The sequence below is a fragment of the Heterodontus francisci genome, chromosome 15 (assembly GCF_036365525.1).
Source record: "Heterodontus francisci isolate sHetFra1 chromosome 15, sHetFra1.hap1, whole genome shotgun sequence".
Lineage (NCBI taxonomy): Eukaryota > Metazoa > Chordata > Chondrichthyes > Heterodontiformes > Heterodontidae > Heterodontus > Heterodontus francisci.
In genome coordinates, this window is record NC_090385.1 from 54,009,398 (window position 1) to 54,025,311 (window position 15,914).

Genomic DNA, 15,914 nt, shown 5'->3' on the forward strand with positions numbered 1-15,914 from the left:
CAGAAACTGAACTGGAGTAGCCATATAAATACTGTGGCTACAAGAGCAGGTCAGAGGCTAGGAATCCTGAGGCGAGTAACTCACCTCCTGACTCCCCAAAGCCTGTCCACCATCTACAAGGCACAAGTCAGGAGTGTGATGGAATATTCTCCACTTGCCTGGATGGGTGCAGCTCCAACAACACTCAAGAAGCTCGACACCATCCAGGACAAAGCAGCCCGCTTGATTGGCACCCCATCTACAAACATTCACTCCCTCCACCACCGACACACAGTGGCAGCAGTGTGTACCATCTACAAGATGCACTGCAGCAATGCACCGAGGCTCCTTAGACAGCACCATCCAAACCCGCGACCTCTACCAACTAGAAGGACAAGGGCAGCAAATACATGGGAACACCATCACCTGCAAGGTCCCCTCCAAGTCACCCACCGTCCTGACTTGGAACTATATCGCCGTTCCTTCACTGTCGCTGGGTCAAAATCCTGAAACTCCCTTCCGAACAGCACTGTGGGTATACCTATCCCAAATGGATTGCAGCAGTTCAAGAAGGCAGCTCCCCACCACCTTCTCAAGGGCAATTAGGGATGGGCAATAAATGTTGGTCTAGCCAGCGACGCCCACATCCCATGAATGAATAAAAAAAAATAGCAGTTATTAGCAGAGTTCAAATGGCTATTGAACATTGGGAGAGGTTACAGTAAAATTGTTGTTACATAGGAAATTGTAAGATAATTAAGACTGTTTCAAAGGGATTCATGAGTGTATAGTTTACCGAACCATAATTAGTTTTTATTACAAAAAAAGTACAGCCCCAAGAAAGCCCCCAACCGATGCATCATCCACCAGTGTACAGAATATGGCTGTTCCTCCCTGCTTTGGCTCACTACAAATTTCAAGGAACACTTTTGATTAGAAAGTCAGCTCGGAAGAGAAAGACTCAGCCATGTTAAATGGAAAGGGAGGGAAATGAGTCGATAATCTCCAAAATGTTTTTTCAAATAAATTAAACAAACACACTACAGTTACTGGGGAAAATACAGTCTGCCCTCTCTGGACTTAGGAGGCGGCAAAATCTCATTTAAAAAAATGTTGAGTCTTGCCACTGTGTACTTATAGGAGAGACAGTCTAATTATCAATTTAGATCACAACTAACTGAAGTCTAGCCCAACTGGTTACCCTCAAAGAATTCATAAAAATTGAACAGTTCAATATCAAAATCACTTCAGTGGAATAAGGATAAACACATGTCACACAGTACTTTGAACCACAATTTCATTAATTAGACTGTCAATGCGATGAGGTTTTTAACCATCATGAACCATGTATACAGATAGTATGCCATTCCCAAATGATAATATATTACAGATGGGAGTGCCAGAGGTTGTTTGAGTGTGCAAAAGTTTATGGAGCCCATGGACAGTAGCCATCTTACATGAAACAAGGAACTGCTGCAAAACAATGGAAATACACATCTGAAACAAATTAAGTACAAGAACTGTATTCATAGACATCATATTCTTGTTATTTACAGTTAAAGATACAATTTAATTGCAAAGGAATACATGATAAATGAAATAAATTAACAGTCACTCAGAATATTGAAAAGGTGTAGAACAGTTTTCTAAAACAGTAATTTTCATTATAAACAATGAATACAAAATTTTTTTTGCATTTAGTTTCACACATTTTATTCAGACAGTAGGACAATTTTACTAACTAAACCAAAAAGGTAAACCTGAGGTAAAAGGCTTTTGAAGTCACACAGAATGACAAGGGGAGGGGGTAAATTTCCCTTTAGTGTTTGTGGCTCACAATAGATACACAAGCTGAACTTTTAGGACAGGTTCCTTTTGACATCTAGATGAGCAATTCTGTTCATTGCCCTGCATTAGGGGAGTTTGGGTTCCCTGACACTATCCCTTTAAGCAGATCCATACATGCTCCTGCTGATTGCAATGGAATGTGAATAATATTTGTAATCTATAGCTTGGTAACGGTGCTAAAACATCAAATGCTTTTGAAGGACAGACCATTGATGCATGGCAATAAACAGAAGACAGAAGTAGGGCTGGCTAATGGTCAAGCTTCTGCTTTATTTACTATGACAGCATCAAGTGACTGCAGGTCAGCCATGGCACAAACTGAATGGCATACTGAGCACTACATATTCGGAACGAGTGTCCTTTAAACACCAACTCCATACAGCAGAAGTGTGGCATTCCATTATCCTTTCTCCTTCCCCGCTAAGATACTATCAGTTAGCAACAATTACTATACATAGACTCTATCTCACATGGTTCAATATATTTCACTGAAATTTTTTTTAAAACATGGTTGTTATCCACTGTCTGGCTGGGGTTTAAAGCCAGGCTGTTTAACACTTGCCTCTGATCAGAAATATATCTTTATCTTAGTATCTGATCTGAATTTAAGCCCAAGCAACAGCAGTGGAAGAACAGTACTTGAATTCATCGCACCAACAGCAGTATTATACCACAGGTATAAATTAAAGATTTTGAGCTGGTCTCATAGCATTTGAGGCGTCAACTATGATCTTACTGAATGCTGGAGCAGGCTCGAGGGGCCTTTTCCTAATTCGTATGTTTGTCTGCATGTACCAACTTCGATCACAAGTTTACATCCTGCACTGATGCAAAGCCAAAACCCTTTCAATACAATATCATTTAATATAACTGGCCTGGAATATTCCACCACAAGAAACTGCAGCTGTTCATTATACTGCATCTCAGTTACTCCAACACAACATTACTCCAATAAACCCTGCATGGGTCCAAATAAAAATAATTTAATATTCAATAGTTGGATGATTTGATAATTGGAAATGAAATAGGAAAATTGACTAAAAATTAATATTGCACATAATTTTTCTGGAGTGCACTGCTGCTTAAGACTAAAACTAGAAACATATATTTGCCGAGTAACATACAAGTCATTCCCACGAGAAGATAAAATATTTGGCAAAGACTAATCCTGGACTACAACTGGTTGCCTTCAATCAATTTTGTTTTTTACAATTATATTTTCAGAATACCAACCACTCATCATGATCGCCTTCCCTACGAAACACTCTTCACTTTACAATTAATTGCACAATACTCAGTCCACCCCTGCATTTTAGATAATTTTTTTTTTTTAAACTTAAAATGTCCAAAATACATTTTATGGAAATTGTGATCAGTACCATCTGAAGGGCAATAGAACTTTAAAACGTATAATAGTGATTCTATGGCAGTAGAACTGAAAGCTTGGGACAGTACGACAGTAAAATTTATGTTTCCATAATACATACACTTGCAATGAAAAGATATAACTGGGAAAGGATAACATTTTGTAAAAGTGCATTTTTATTTTACAAATCTAGTTCTATTCCCTCTCTGAATTTTCTTGACACTTTTAAGTGTTAAGTGTCAAAGACTTTTGCTCTGTCTGTGCAACATGAAATGCTGTACTTCAAAAAGTAATCGCAGAAAGAGATTCTGCTGCTGTTGCTATTCATTGACCCATTGGAAAGTACATGGATGAGGAAAATATCAGACCAAGCTGGGATGCTCTCCCTCCTCAAATAACCTGTCAAGGCTCACTAATGAGACTTGCATGAAGAATGGCTATTCAGGCAAGATATTGGAGGATTGCCAGCACTTCAGAAACTATACTTCACTGGGAATCAGCATCGTCAGAAGATACAGGGAAAAAATTGGAAAGTGGAGAAAGAAAGTGTTTAAAGTTGAACAACCTCTATCACAGGCTTTGTAGATACTCCACAACATTCATAACTTCATTCCAATTAGGAAAAAGCAGCTTGAAAAAAAATCTACATCATTCAAGATAGATAGGTCCATATTTTATTCCCCAGACATTTAAAAACAATTTCCCTACCCAGGTTCATTTAACATACTTCAATGATTTACTAAAAATCAGGTCCAAGGCTGCTCAGCAGAAATCTGCAAAACAAAATATTGAGGGGTACTGCTTGCTGATAGTCAGCACTTGACTCAACCCTAACCAAATTCCATGAGATGTTTTGTATATTATGCATTATGGAGCATTTTCTAAGATGTCTAAAGAAAGGACTTCAATTTATACAGGACTGGGGACAGGTGGGGCTTTGATTCAACGTCTCACCTGAACACCACTTTCAAGAGTGCAGTTCTCGCTCAGTACTGCTGCTACTGACATCAGTACCTGGTGAGCAATAAAACTTTTGTCTAGTACGATTCATGTTTGAGGGGTGAATTTTTAGCATCTTGTATAATCCAAAGTAAACCTTCAGGAATTGCTTTACTCTGAGTTTTGTTGGGAAACTACTGTAGTTTTTACATAATAACTGCACTTCGTCTCCAATTAGTGTGCAAACTAGCATATTACATACTCTTAACACGTATCTACAACAATGCACACCCTTAGCTGAACTAGAAGCTTGCTAGCCATCACAACAGTGACTACATTTCCAAAGTACTTCATTGGCTGTGAAGTGCTTTGAGGCATTCTAACATGAAAAGTGCTATGTAAATCATGTTCTTTCTTACTTCCATCAATAGACATCTAAAATTTAAAGGAAAATATTAAATAGACTCAAGAAGTCTCAGAATATTACTCAGATCAATGCATATTATGCCACAAACTTTCAATTCCAACTACAGTTATAACGCAGTCCTGATTTTTTTCAAGAAATTTGAAAAAACAAATCAGATGTATAATCTTTATAAGCCAAGACTTCTTGAAATGAAATTTGTTGAATTTTATCGTAGCTTTATGAAGGATACAAATTTAAGACAATTTAAAACAAAGAAAACTTCTGCATACTAGCGTCATGCAGTCCCCCCACCTGCCAAGAATGAGGCATATTAACTTTGTCATATGAACACTGATTTGAAAACTGTTGAAGTGAAGAAAGGACTTGTTAAAAAAAGAAAAATCACCATGCCCTAGGCTGGAAAGACATTTGCATATTAACAGAGTGCTTGTGTAGACAAAGGGGTTACTTCCTTTATCCAATTTAAGCCACAATGGACTTTGAGCACCAGACATTGAAGGTGAGGGAGCTCAAGTTTCAGGATGACTGCTGGGATGGCCGAATCAGACCAGCTGGTTACGTGACTAGCCTGCTTGGTTAACTGTTGTTTTCTGAATTAAACCAACAGTTTGAACTGAGAGACTGCAGTCTGCTCCTGGACTGAAGAAGACCTCTCCTGTCTGGCTCGCCCTCTCTTTCTCACGGAACTCCAAATTTACTGAAGATACATGAACCCCAAGAGAGAAATGTCTCCTATAGCAAACAAATTTTAAGAAGAATACTGGGCCCCAACAAAGAACAAGATCTACCTACAATCAAGAACTCTACAATGAGCTCAAAGAACTGTAACAAAAACCCTCTTCAGAGATTGCCTCAAACTTTTCCACTTTATTTTTCTTCTGCTCTTTTCTGTCTCTGGCTGCATGTGCGTATCGTGTATACATGCTAGCATGGGCGCGTTGTGTATCTGCAGACATTAACCAAATTGCAGCTTAAGTTTTAATAAAGTTCAACCTTCTTTAAACCTATGAAAAACTGTTTAGCTAGTTTCTTTGCCTTATAATTGGAAGTTGGTGAGCAAGGATTCACTAAAAGGGAGCTAAAAAAAGGTGTTTAAAATTAAAGCCTGTTACGGTGAGACCAGGTTATGGCGGAGAGGGAACCCTAGACCCCTTTCTCACCTGGTCATAACACTAGTATACTTTAGAAAACTACTTAATACAAAAAAAACCTCCCAATTTCACCTTTCTTTCGTTGAAGGTTAAGCACGATTCTTGGCTACATTTTTTAAAAAACTCTACTTTTCCCTAGAAAAGGTTCGCTTTATTTATAGGCTACATCAGCAACACTGAGTATCAAGAATATTTTTTACAATACTATTTAAATTATATTAAAACTTATCATCAGTACCATGGACGACACCGTGATACAATTTAAATGGGGTCAGATGTAATGCACATTGTAATGGTCCTGTTGGTTAAAATTCCCCCACCTCCTTCCATCTCCCAGTACTCAAATAAAGAATCTAATTTCTGAGGCATTGAAAGGCATTAGTTGGGAAAAGTCAGTAGTGAATAGCAATGAGTGATCTGAAATGGCGGCTCAAAAGGATTAAATGCCGCACTTTCAGATATGTATAGCTGTGCAAACTAATTAAAATTAACAGGCTGACTTGTCACCATGTCATTCAGGAAGGTGATAAAATACAATTTGCATATTTAATTTAATTACTCAGATCCCCTTATACTGAAGGCTGACAACTATTTGAAAAATGGCTAATGAATAAATCTGCACTTGCTTTGCATGAGATTACACAAACACCCAGAAAGTGCAGCAAGTGTTGAGTTTTATGGAGAGCAACATGCTGATTACATATCCTATCATTGTGCCAAAAGCAAGTAAATATGAAATATAAATTAACCAATCTGCTTGGCATTGGGAGGAATAGGCTCAGTGTCAGCAAGTGACAGATTCTGCTCCTCACTCTCTTTTGTCCCAAAATGAACATACTTACCTGTGACTGAAAGTAAACAGCAATCTCTAAATTTGCAGTTTGAAATCTGAAGTTTGTTTCTTTACAAACACAAAGTTCTGGAAATACCAATGGATGTCAGAGCTAAAAAAAAGGGTTAATGTCTCCTGTGGTGCCCTCCATCAGAACTCAGCCCCCCATCAAGGTGCTCGCCTCTAACATAACAATTCTGAGGAGAGATCCCATCTGAAACAATAAGCTGGCTTTCCCTTTCTAACATTGACTAACCTGCTGTGTATCTTTTATTTTTAATTTCAGATTTCCAGCAATTTTTAATTTTATCTTTATTTCTTTACAATCGAGGCCAACTTAAGTGTTCCATTCATAAATTAAGTAGCTTAATTCAGGGTTTGTAATAAGTAAAGGTACATTTCAAAAATATTCTTTCATGGAAAGGTTACTAGATGCAACTGCTGTAGCATATAGGACTTGAGGTTTTAAAACTAACCAACAACACAAAAATGTAAGCATAATGCTCCTTATGAAATGGTTTAATAGATTCAAACATTCAATCCTTTTGATAAGACAATCTTCATTACTAAATTACTAAAAAAAAAAAGTGGATAACTGGGGCCTTTTCAGCATAGTAAGTCTTGTCTTTAGGTCCAATGTTAAAATAGCTCTGATCAGTGCTGGATAAAATGTTTTAAATTCATACTTTCCAACAGGTGTCCGAATACATTGAGCAAAATTCTAATAAACATGACAGAACTCAATGGTGCCCCCCTCAATCATTTCGTCAGATCTTCCAGGAAAACAGCAAATCCATAAAATAAAAGGAACCTTGGAGGCAATTTAGTACCACAGAAACAATAACTAAAGATGACAAAAAAAACAGTTTAGTTCGATCAAGTTTCACCACATGTAGAGAAAAAAGTATGTGACATTGTCAGAAGAGTTAGTAGTTAAAATTGGTGCAAAATAGTAAATAAGGAGTCATGTGAAGACTTGGCATAATGTTCTACCTCAAAGTGGGTTAAATAAAGTATGGGCTTGTGTCTCTTTCCATTCCATCCTGCCCCCAATGAAAAAGCTTTTCTTTCTTCCTTTAATGAGCTTCAAAAATGTTTTCGAACTCCAAAAAGTTGCCAAACACATGAAATGGAATTAGCTCTTTCACAATAAGCACTCCAATTTTTATGTTTCTTACAATTACACCAATGAATGATGAAATGGGGGCTGGTTGCAAACTTCCACAGGTGCATTTTTTTTCTGCATGAACAAAATCAGCCTTTTCAGTTCCCTTTCACGGATGAAAACCAGTATCCCTCTGGGTTTCTCCCTTGTTAACACTGCAGCAGGAACTTACATGCCCTAGTATGCAGTGTCATTCAATCACTTGAGCAGGATGTAGGAGTCTAGGTGCAGCACTTTGTGGAGATGTAGTTGGGGGTGGGGGAGAACAAAATAAGCGTGAGTAATGCTATCATAGAAGGCAAGAAGATTGCCAATATGAATGGATGGAGAAGACTGCCAGCGAAACCGTAGTGCACATGGAAAGGAGAGCATCTGCATGATCTGAAAAGGAGGCAGGTAGGAGGGATGAAGAGTTAAGAATGCCAGCATGAACTCGGAGGGTTGCAGAGGGAAACAAACACCACTGAAGTAGGTGGATGTGGAGGGGGGTTGAAAAGATTTGGAGGAGTTAGTGTGCTTCTGAACGGTGAAGGCAGTTGGTGCTTGGTTGTGGGGGGGGGGGGGGGGCGGGGGGGTGCGGTGATTGTGGAGGGAGGTTGGGAAAGAGGGGGAAAAAAAGGATAACTTTAAGAGGAGGAAAGGGAATGATCAGAGGGAGGTGGGGGAAGGAGGTGGTGATTGGAGGAAGCTTTTGGGAAATGATAATTTGATTGGGTTGCTAAAAATACAAATATTATTTGTCATTTTTATTAAAATTGAAAAAGTGAACACAAAAGTTTGAAGTTAACCAGATTTCACTACTTGAGAGGCAGCATTTGGAAGGAGTGTATAAAAATTTAGTTTTGTTGCCTTATTCTCAATTATAACAGTTTTGAAATTCTCATTTGTCCTTAAGCTTTTTAATTAAAATTGAAACTTTTTTCCTCAATATTATACTATCTACTGCTACTGGAAGAAGAAAAATAATTCCCAAATGGCAAAATGCGAGGGTAGTTTTCAATAAAATTGAGATGCACTTTCCTTATATGATTAAAAAAACTGTATGGTAGATTTCAAAATACTACAAAATACAATAAATGAAAAGGTCAAAGAATAATATTTTCCAGTGGAATATGCACCAACGTGCCTCGAGATTTGGCTTGTGTTTTAAAGGTCAAAGCATTCAGTATTTTAAACATTAAAACACACCATAACAACTGAACAATTCAGAATTTAAAATCACTAGAACCTTACCTTCAGCCGAACAGATTGTATATTTTTTGAAACATTTATCTGTCTTAGTAAGGTACAATGCCAATACATAGCTTATGTTGGATTGAGTGTTGTTCAGGAAAAGGAGAGAGATATTCCATGCACAGGACATATGGCGTCAAGTAATACATATATTTACCACCCAAACCTTGGCATCCTATAAAATTAGAAATAAATGACCATACATCTTGAAACTGTGATTTTTTTAATCTTCAAATTTTAAACTTAAAAATGCTTGATTTCTGATCAGGATTCCCTGAAAGGCTTCATATAAATCAAAATTACAGTATGTGGGGCTTATCAGTAGGGAGCTAAAACACTGACCCCTCTATAATACATTTTCTCTTTACTCCACCCAAATGTTAGTGTAAATTAAATAAGATTTTTTTTTTACACTGGTTAAACAAAGATCAAAGGGTGGAAAGAGGATTCAATATTTTTTTTTAAGTTACCCCTCACTATGATGGATACTTCAAAGCCCAAAAAACATTGTAACCTTTCAAACACTTCTCACTTTTTGTGTTGCACTCACAAACTAGCTTGTCAAGGCAAATGTTTATTTGACCAATTTGAAATGAAATTATGACATCAACGTATAAAATTCACTGGGAGGGAATTATATTTCCAGAATGATCCCCCATTGTTTGGCCAGCAGAGTGCATTCCAAAAAGTAGTACAGTAGATTAATAATCAGGTTAGGTTCTTGTTTGAGAAAAGCACCCTCACAAATGGCTAAAGATAACTGTAAATTGGACAAATTACAGTGCTGCAGATGGGAAGCTTATCCTGCTGAAATCTACATTTAAGACATTAGTTCAAATCATTCTAATCTTCATTTGATTAGGACTAGTTTAGGTCACCTAATTGTTGAAACAACTGGCTATGAAATATTCTGAACTGATCATCAGATATGCGAGCTCGTTTCCTTATTCAAGAAATTGAAGTTGTCAGTTGAATACACATGGGCAAACAAAACAAAATGGTGATCCCAAATGGTGGTAGTCAGATGTTGCATGACTATTGTTTAATCTTTGCACTAGGGCATCATATTTCTGAACAGTTTTTTTTTTAAAAAAAGGTGCGCTGCAAATTTTAGTTTCAATTTAAAGCATTACATTAATGTCCATTACATCTCCTACACCACAAAGTGTGATGTAAAGTAGCTGAAATTCCACATACTTCATAAATGCTTAATACCTCAATAATGCAACCACAGACCTGAATTTCCAGTTCTAGGCATTTGAATCATTTTGTATTTGGAATGTGCAAACCAGAAGAAACTAGCTTTTGGTTCCAAGAATCACATTTATATTTGGAATAAAGGCCACATACAAGAAAAACAAATTCTTGTTGGGTCAATGTGGCTTCAAAACTAAAAAGGTCTTTCTACATACAGTGGAGGGTTACAAAATAGGATCACTTTATTAAAACTATGGAGCACTCAGCTATACTGTCATAAGGATGTGCAATAATGTACAGACTAAATGAACTCCAACAAAGTGGAACTTTGCACAACAGTAAAACTGAAATGGAGATGAATCATTTTCACTGATCCATGATTCCATTCTTATTACCAATGACCATTAACACACTACAGTCACACATCTCAATCAGAAAGATTACAAATTTCAAAATTGTTTGATCCAGTAGCATGAAAGGCACTGTTGTCTGCTCAGAAGAGATTGGGAGCACAACGCATGTTTTTCAGTCTAATAGTTTTCGTGTTTGTGCCCTAGTTAGGGACTTTGAAATCTAAAAAGTCAGAATTCCAGAGTAGCTTGGAATTCAGGGACTTCAGCCTTTTGGTTAAGGCCACATAGTTTCCTCTTAGGTCTTTGTTGAAATTTGGTAATCTTCAACAACAAAAGTAGTCTTTGGGCAATACAAATGTCTGACTAATTAGATACGATTAAGGGGGAAAACTAATTTTCTACACATACCTTAACTGTAGTTACAAGACTTTGTTTTTATTAAATTATAAAATGGCACCAAACTATATATTTGTTTTCCATAAATTATCTATTCCCTCATAGCAAGTACTCTGAATAGAACTGATTTGTTAATTTAGAACAAGTGATCGCTGTAACATAAATTTACACCATAACAGATAATTTTTCCAACTTCCCTTTCCCTAGCTCTATATTTTGCACACTGAGCTCTCAACACCCTTTAAAAGTACAAGGCAGTACCACTTGTGGAACTATGACTCCATCTTAGAATCACACAGGAACGGAGAGGTTGCATTTTCTCAGGAAATACTTCTTCTGGCTAAGTATTTTAAACTGTATGCCTATTTTGCATGCTCACTTAGTATGAGTGGCCCCGGTTCACAATCCACTGGCAAAGCAACAGTGACAGAATAGTGTTTGGAAAAGATTGTAATTTCATGAAAACAACATCCAATGGTAGCATTAGTTCATTCATAACCTTGTTTTTAAAAAATTAGTATCACTCTACCTAAGTATATCTCGAAGTTCAATGTCACTTAGCCTATAGCAAGATCATGTACTCAAGCAGACTGCCCTTTTATACACGCACACATACACACACACATATTCTGTAAAACAACTTTCTCTCAATTGTCTAGAAATGGATAGCTTATCACTCATAACATGCCTGTAATCAGTGACATTATAAAGTTATACTGGTCAGCTCCAAACATGTCATCATGTTTTGCATAGAACCCACCTGAAACTCAGCACATCGAACAAGGTATTCACACAATATTTATCCTGCCAGTTATTTTCATGAAGTTACAATATGTAATATATCAGTAATAAATAGAAGATTTATCAGTCACTTCTTTTGTAAAATTCATCTGTCACATTGCATTTTTGTATTTTGAACTCAAACAACAAATGCTAATTTATATAGGGACAGATTTGGCCATAAATAGGTAAATTGGCCCTGAAAGATTTCTGAGCAATTTGATCCAGTGTTCAACATTCGCAGCCTGATGCTACACCTCACCACCCACCTGCCCCACTCCCCCCCACCCCCCCAAAAACTCCTTCATATAAAATGTACAATACTGATCGGGTGGAAATTGCAGCGTCAAACTAATTTGCACCTTGAAGTTAACCAGAGGAACTGTCTTTCAATTTCTTCTTGTGCACCAAGTCTTCTTTTTGAACTTAGTCCAGGAGCAAATTTACTAGAAGGCATGTCTCCGGTATTAAGTTTCTTTTGTAACTGCACCTCTTTGCTGGACTGTGGTGGCAGGCTGCATATTTAAGTCCACTGGCGGTGGAGATGGAAGTCGCTTTTTTGTGCCAGGTGATGGTACTGTCTCTTTTGCATCTGGTTCAGTTTGCCCAGGTACCAAGGGATTTTCTTTGACTGGTGCTTGCTCATTGGGTATCAATGGAGCTCTACTTGCCTGATAGTGAAGAGACATCATTAAGAAAGGTTACTATTGCAGCTTTGTCTCACATTAAGTCATGCAACTATTTAGACTGATGATGGTAGCAATCATTAAAAGGGCCCTGATAAAATTTGGCTTTTTAAAAGATTAACATGTATGAACGCACATGCTCAACTACACTACATTCTGCATCCAAGGTATGTGATCCAAGCATTCAATTTCAAGAGAATAAGTTATTTCCATCTTCTTCCCATCATACTGCACTCCTGGCTCAGATTATATTTACAAATGTAAAATATGAAACAAGTAAAGTTTTAAATACACAATTGTTGGAACAGCAGCTGAAAAAGAAAAAAAATTAAGACACCAATGGAGCTGCTGTACACCTCCCATGTTCAGCTTTTCCTTTACTTAATATAAATCCGATTTACACAAATAACGTCCGTTCAATTACTCAGAATTTGTCAAATGTACTTTTACACATAAATGGCTTCTACATTTTCAAAGACACTAAAACTAGCTAAGGAAGAACACAAAAGGAGATGGGGCTGGTGTCTACCAACGTTTCCAGATAAAACTTCCAGACTTTGAGTGGCCTGCACTATGTTGGAATGACCTGCAAAGGTCAACTAGCACCATTCCACATATTTCACAATATTCAGTACACTGAAAACACAAATAATTAGTTTGTAACATGCAGTGCAACTCAGGGAATTCAGTAAACATAGGGGTAAATAGATGGAAGAGATTGAGATCTTGAGAGATGAAACTGGGGCAATGAAAAGAGTAATTATGAATTTCAAACAGCCCTGGGCATTGAGTCAGTTAGTTATCCTACATGAAGAGAGACAAAGTGATACAAAGACAGTGCGTGTGTGCATGGGACATAGAGACAGGTAGACAGGCAGAGAGTGTGAGCAAGGACAAACCAGAAGAGACAGCGTGACAGAGCGGGAAAGAGAAAGAGACACAGAGCAAAAGCAGCAAGCACAAGTGAGACACACAGAGAGCGTGCACCCATGTGAATCTGGTTATTTGTCAGCTGGTACCTGAAAATAATCATGAAAGCTGCTAGAGATTGCGATCAAAAAAAACTTAAGTGGTTTACTCATGTTCTTCAGAGAAGTGAACTTGCCATCCCTACATGATCTGACTGACAATGGACTCCAGTCCCACACTACGTAGTTGAATTTAAACGTCCTCAGGGTACCTTGTTAGTGTGCTCACACCCAAAGAATAACAGTAAAAAAACAAGACAGACAGAAGACCAAAAAAAACGAGGGAAGAGAACTTATACTTCTTCCCTTCTCACGCCCTTGGGACATCCCAAAGCACTTCAGAACCAATTTGTCCCTTTTTTTTTTTTAAGTGTACTAACTTATGTAGGCAAACATAACAAGCAAAGTCCCATAAACAGCAAGTGAGTTGAAATGACAGCGAACGTTGTTTGGTGGCATCAACTGAGGGAGGAATATCAGCCAAAACACCACTTTATAAATGGCATCATGGGATATTTAACACCCACACCGGCAGACTGAGCCTCAAATGCCTTAGCCAAAGACAGTAACTAAATGTAGCACTTCCTCAGTAAGGCACTGAAATGTTAGCTTAGCTTATTTAGAGTCATAGAGAGATACAGCACTGAAACAGGCCCTTCGGCCCGAGTCTGTGCCGATCAACAACCACCCATTTATACTAATCCTACATTAATCCCATATTCCCTACCAAATCCCCACCATTCTCCTACCACCTACCTACACTAGGGTCAATTTACAACAGCCAATTTACCTATCAACCTGCAAGTCTTTGGCTGTGGGAGGAAACCGGAGCACCCGGAGGAAACCCACACGGTCACAGGGAGAACTTGCAAACTCTGCACAGGCCGTACCCAGAACTGAACCCGGGTCACTGGAGCTGTGAGGCTGTGGTGCTAACCACTGCGCCACTGTGCCACCCTAAATTTGTTCCACTTTCATTCAAACAATGCAGTTGAATCCTCTCAACAAATCCCAGAAACAAGCCATTAGGTACAGAAAAAAGCTATTAGGTCCAGCAAGCCAATTTCTTATCACATCCCTTAGTCACTTCTTTTCCCAGAAATGCATCCAATTGCTTCTGAACTTATTTACATTGTCGGCTTTGTGCCTTTCCCTAGTAACTTATTGACACTAATGAAAATGTTCTTCTCAAGCTTTCCTTCTAAGCCCTATGTTTCCAATTTTTAAATTGTATCCCAAATACTGAAACATCACATGGGTCTTACCGTAGTTTGTGGCACTGTACTTGCAATTTGGTTAGTAGTGACTGAAACACCAGCTTCGTCCTGAATGATTCCTCTCTTGTCAAGAACACTAAAAAAAAATGCGCTTGGAATTGATTTCTAATTAAAATCTTTTATTTCCTTTTATGGCATAAACACAAGGTCGGGTGGGAGTGGGAGGTGGAAGAATATAGGGAGAGGAAATTAAAACAGGTATACAAACCGCATACACATGGGACACAATATGGTATTACTGTCATGAGGTGTTGTCACATTAATGGCACCATATTCTCCACTCTTTAACATAATGGAAATATTGCAAAAGTGCCTAAAACTACATTTCACAAGATTAATCTATTCAAAAGGATTTGACATGGATCCACATTGAGTTCTGCCCAATATTCAGTTCGACATTAAAGTACTGTCAAATCATATGCAGATTTTCTTTACCCCAGAAAACTCAAAGTATGGGTACTAAAATCTGATGCAAGCCAAACAGCACTCAACTTGTACATAGTAAAGTTCCATGAACAGCAAACGAAACAAATGACAGGTAATGTGTTAATTTTTGGTGCTGTTTGTTGAGGAGAATTATCAGCCACTGTACTGGGAGGACTCCCTGCTCTTCTCTGAACATTACCATGGGATCTTTGCTATCCACTTGATCCACTGGAATAAGCAGATAGGGTCTCAATTTATCACAACTAAAGGACAGCACTCTGACAATGTAACAGACAGTTCTTACTCAGAAGGAAGGATGAGCAAAAATAGCTCCAAATCTCGTATTTCTGCAAAGATTTCTACAATTTCAGTGAAAATGAGGTCAAATTTTCAGCTGTAAAATAGGCAACTAAAACATTCTCTTTAATGTATTTTACATCCTCAGAACATCCCAATGTTCTTCACAGCAAATGAATTACTGCGTAGTCACTAAAAGGGGATGTCGCATAGTGGTAACGGTACTGGACTAGTAATTCAGAAACATGAACTAATGCGCTGGAGACATAAGGTCAAATCCCACCACGGCAGTTGAGGGAATTTAAATTCAATTGATAAGTAAGTCTGGAATTAAAAGCGAGTCTGATTTAATAGTGATCATGAAACCACTGGATTGTCATAAAAGACACATCTCGTCCACTAATGCCCTTGAGGGGAGGAAATCTGCTGTCCTTACCCAGTCTGGCATCCAAGACATGTATCCAGACCCACAGCAATGTGGTTGGCTCTTAACCACCCTCTGAAATGGCCTAGCAAGCTATGCAGTTATATCAAACAGCTAAGCTGAAGAATAATTAAACCAGTCAGACCCGCCTGGCACTGCCTTAGTTTTAC

General features: G+C 38.0%; 1 protein-coding gene across 2 annotated transcripts in view; it reads right to left on the reverse strand.

Annotated features, from left to right (window-relative positions):
- Positions 1 to 1,301: 1,301 nt before the first annotated feature.
- The window catches only part of zdhhc9 (zinc finger DHHC-type palmitoyltransferase 9), a 113,986-nt gene continuing 99,373 nt past the window's right edge, over positions 1,302 to 15,914 (reverse strand). For both annotated transcript variants that reach the window (XM_068047565.1, XM_068047566.1), the window contains exons 8-9: positions 14,586 to 14,673; positions 1,302 to 12,337 (exon numbers count right to left, since the gene is read on the reverse strand). In XM_068047565.1, coding sequence (XP_067903666.1) covers positions 12,134 to 12,337; positions 14,586 to 14,673 — 292 coding nt within the window. In that variant the 3' untranslated portion in view covers positions 1,302 to 12,133. The remainder of the gene's footprint in view (positions 12,338 to 14,585; positions 14,674 to 15,914) is intronic.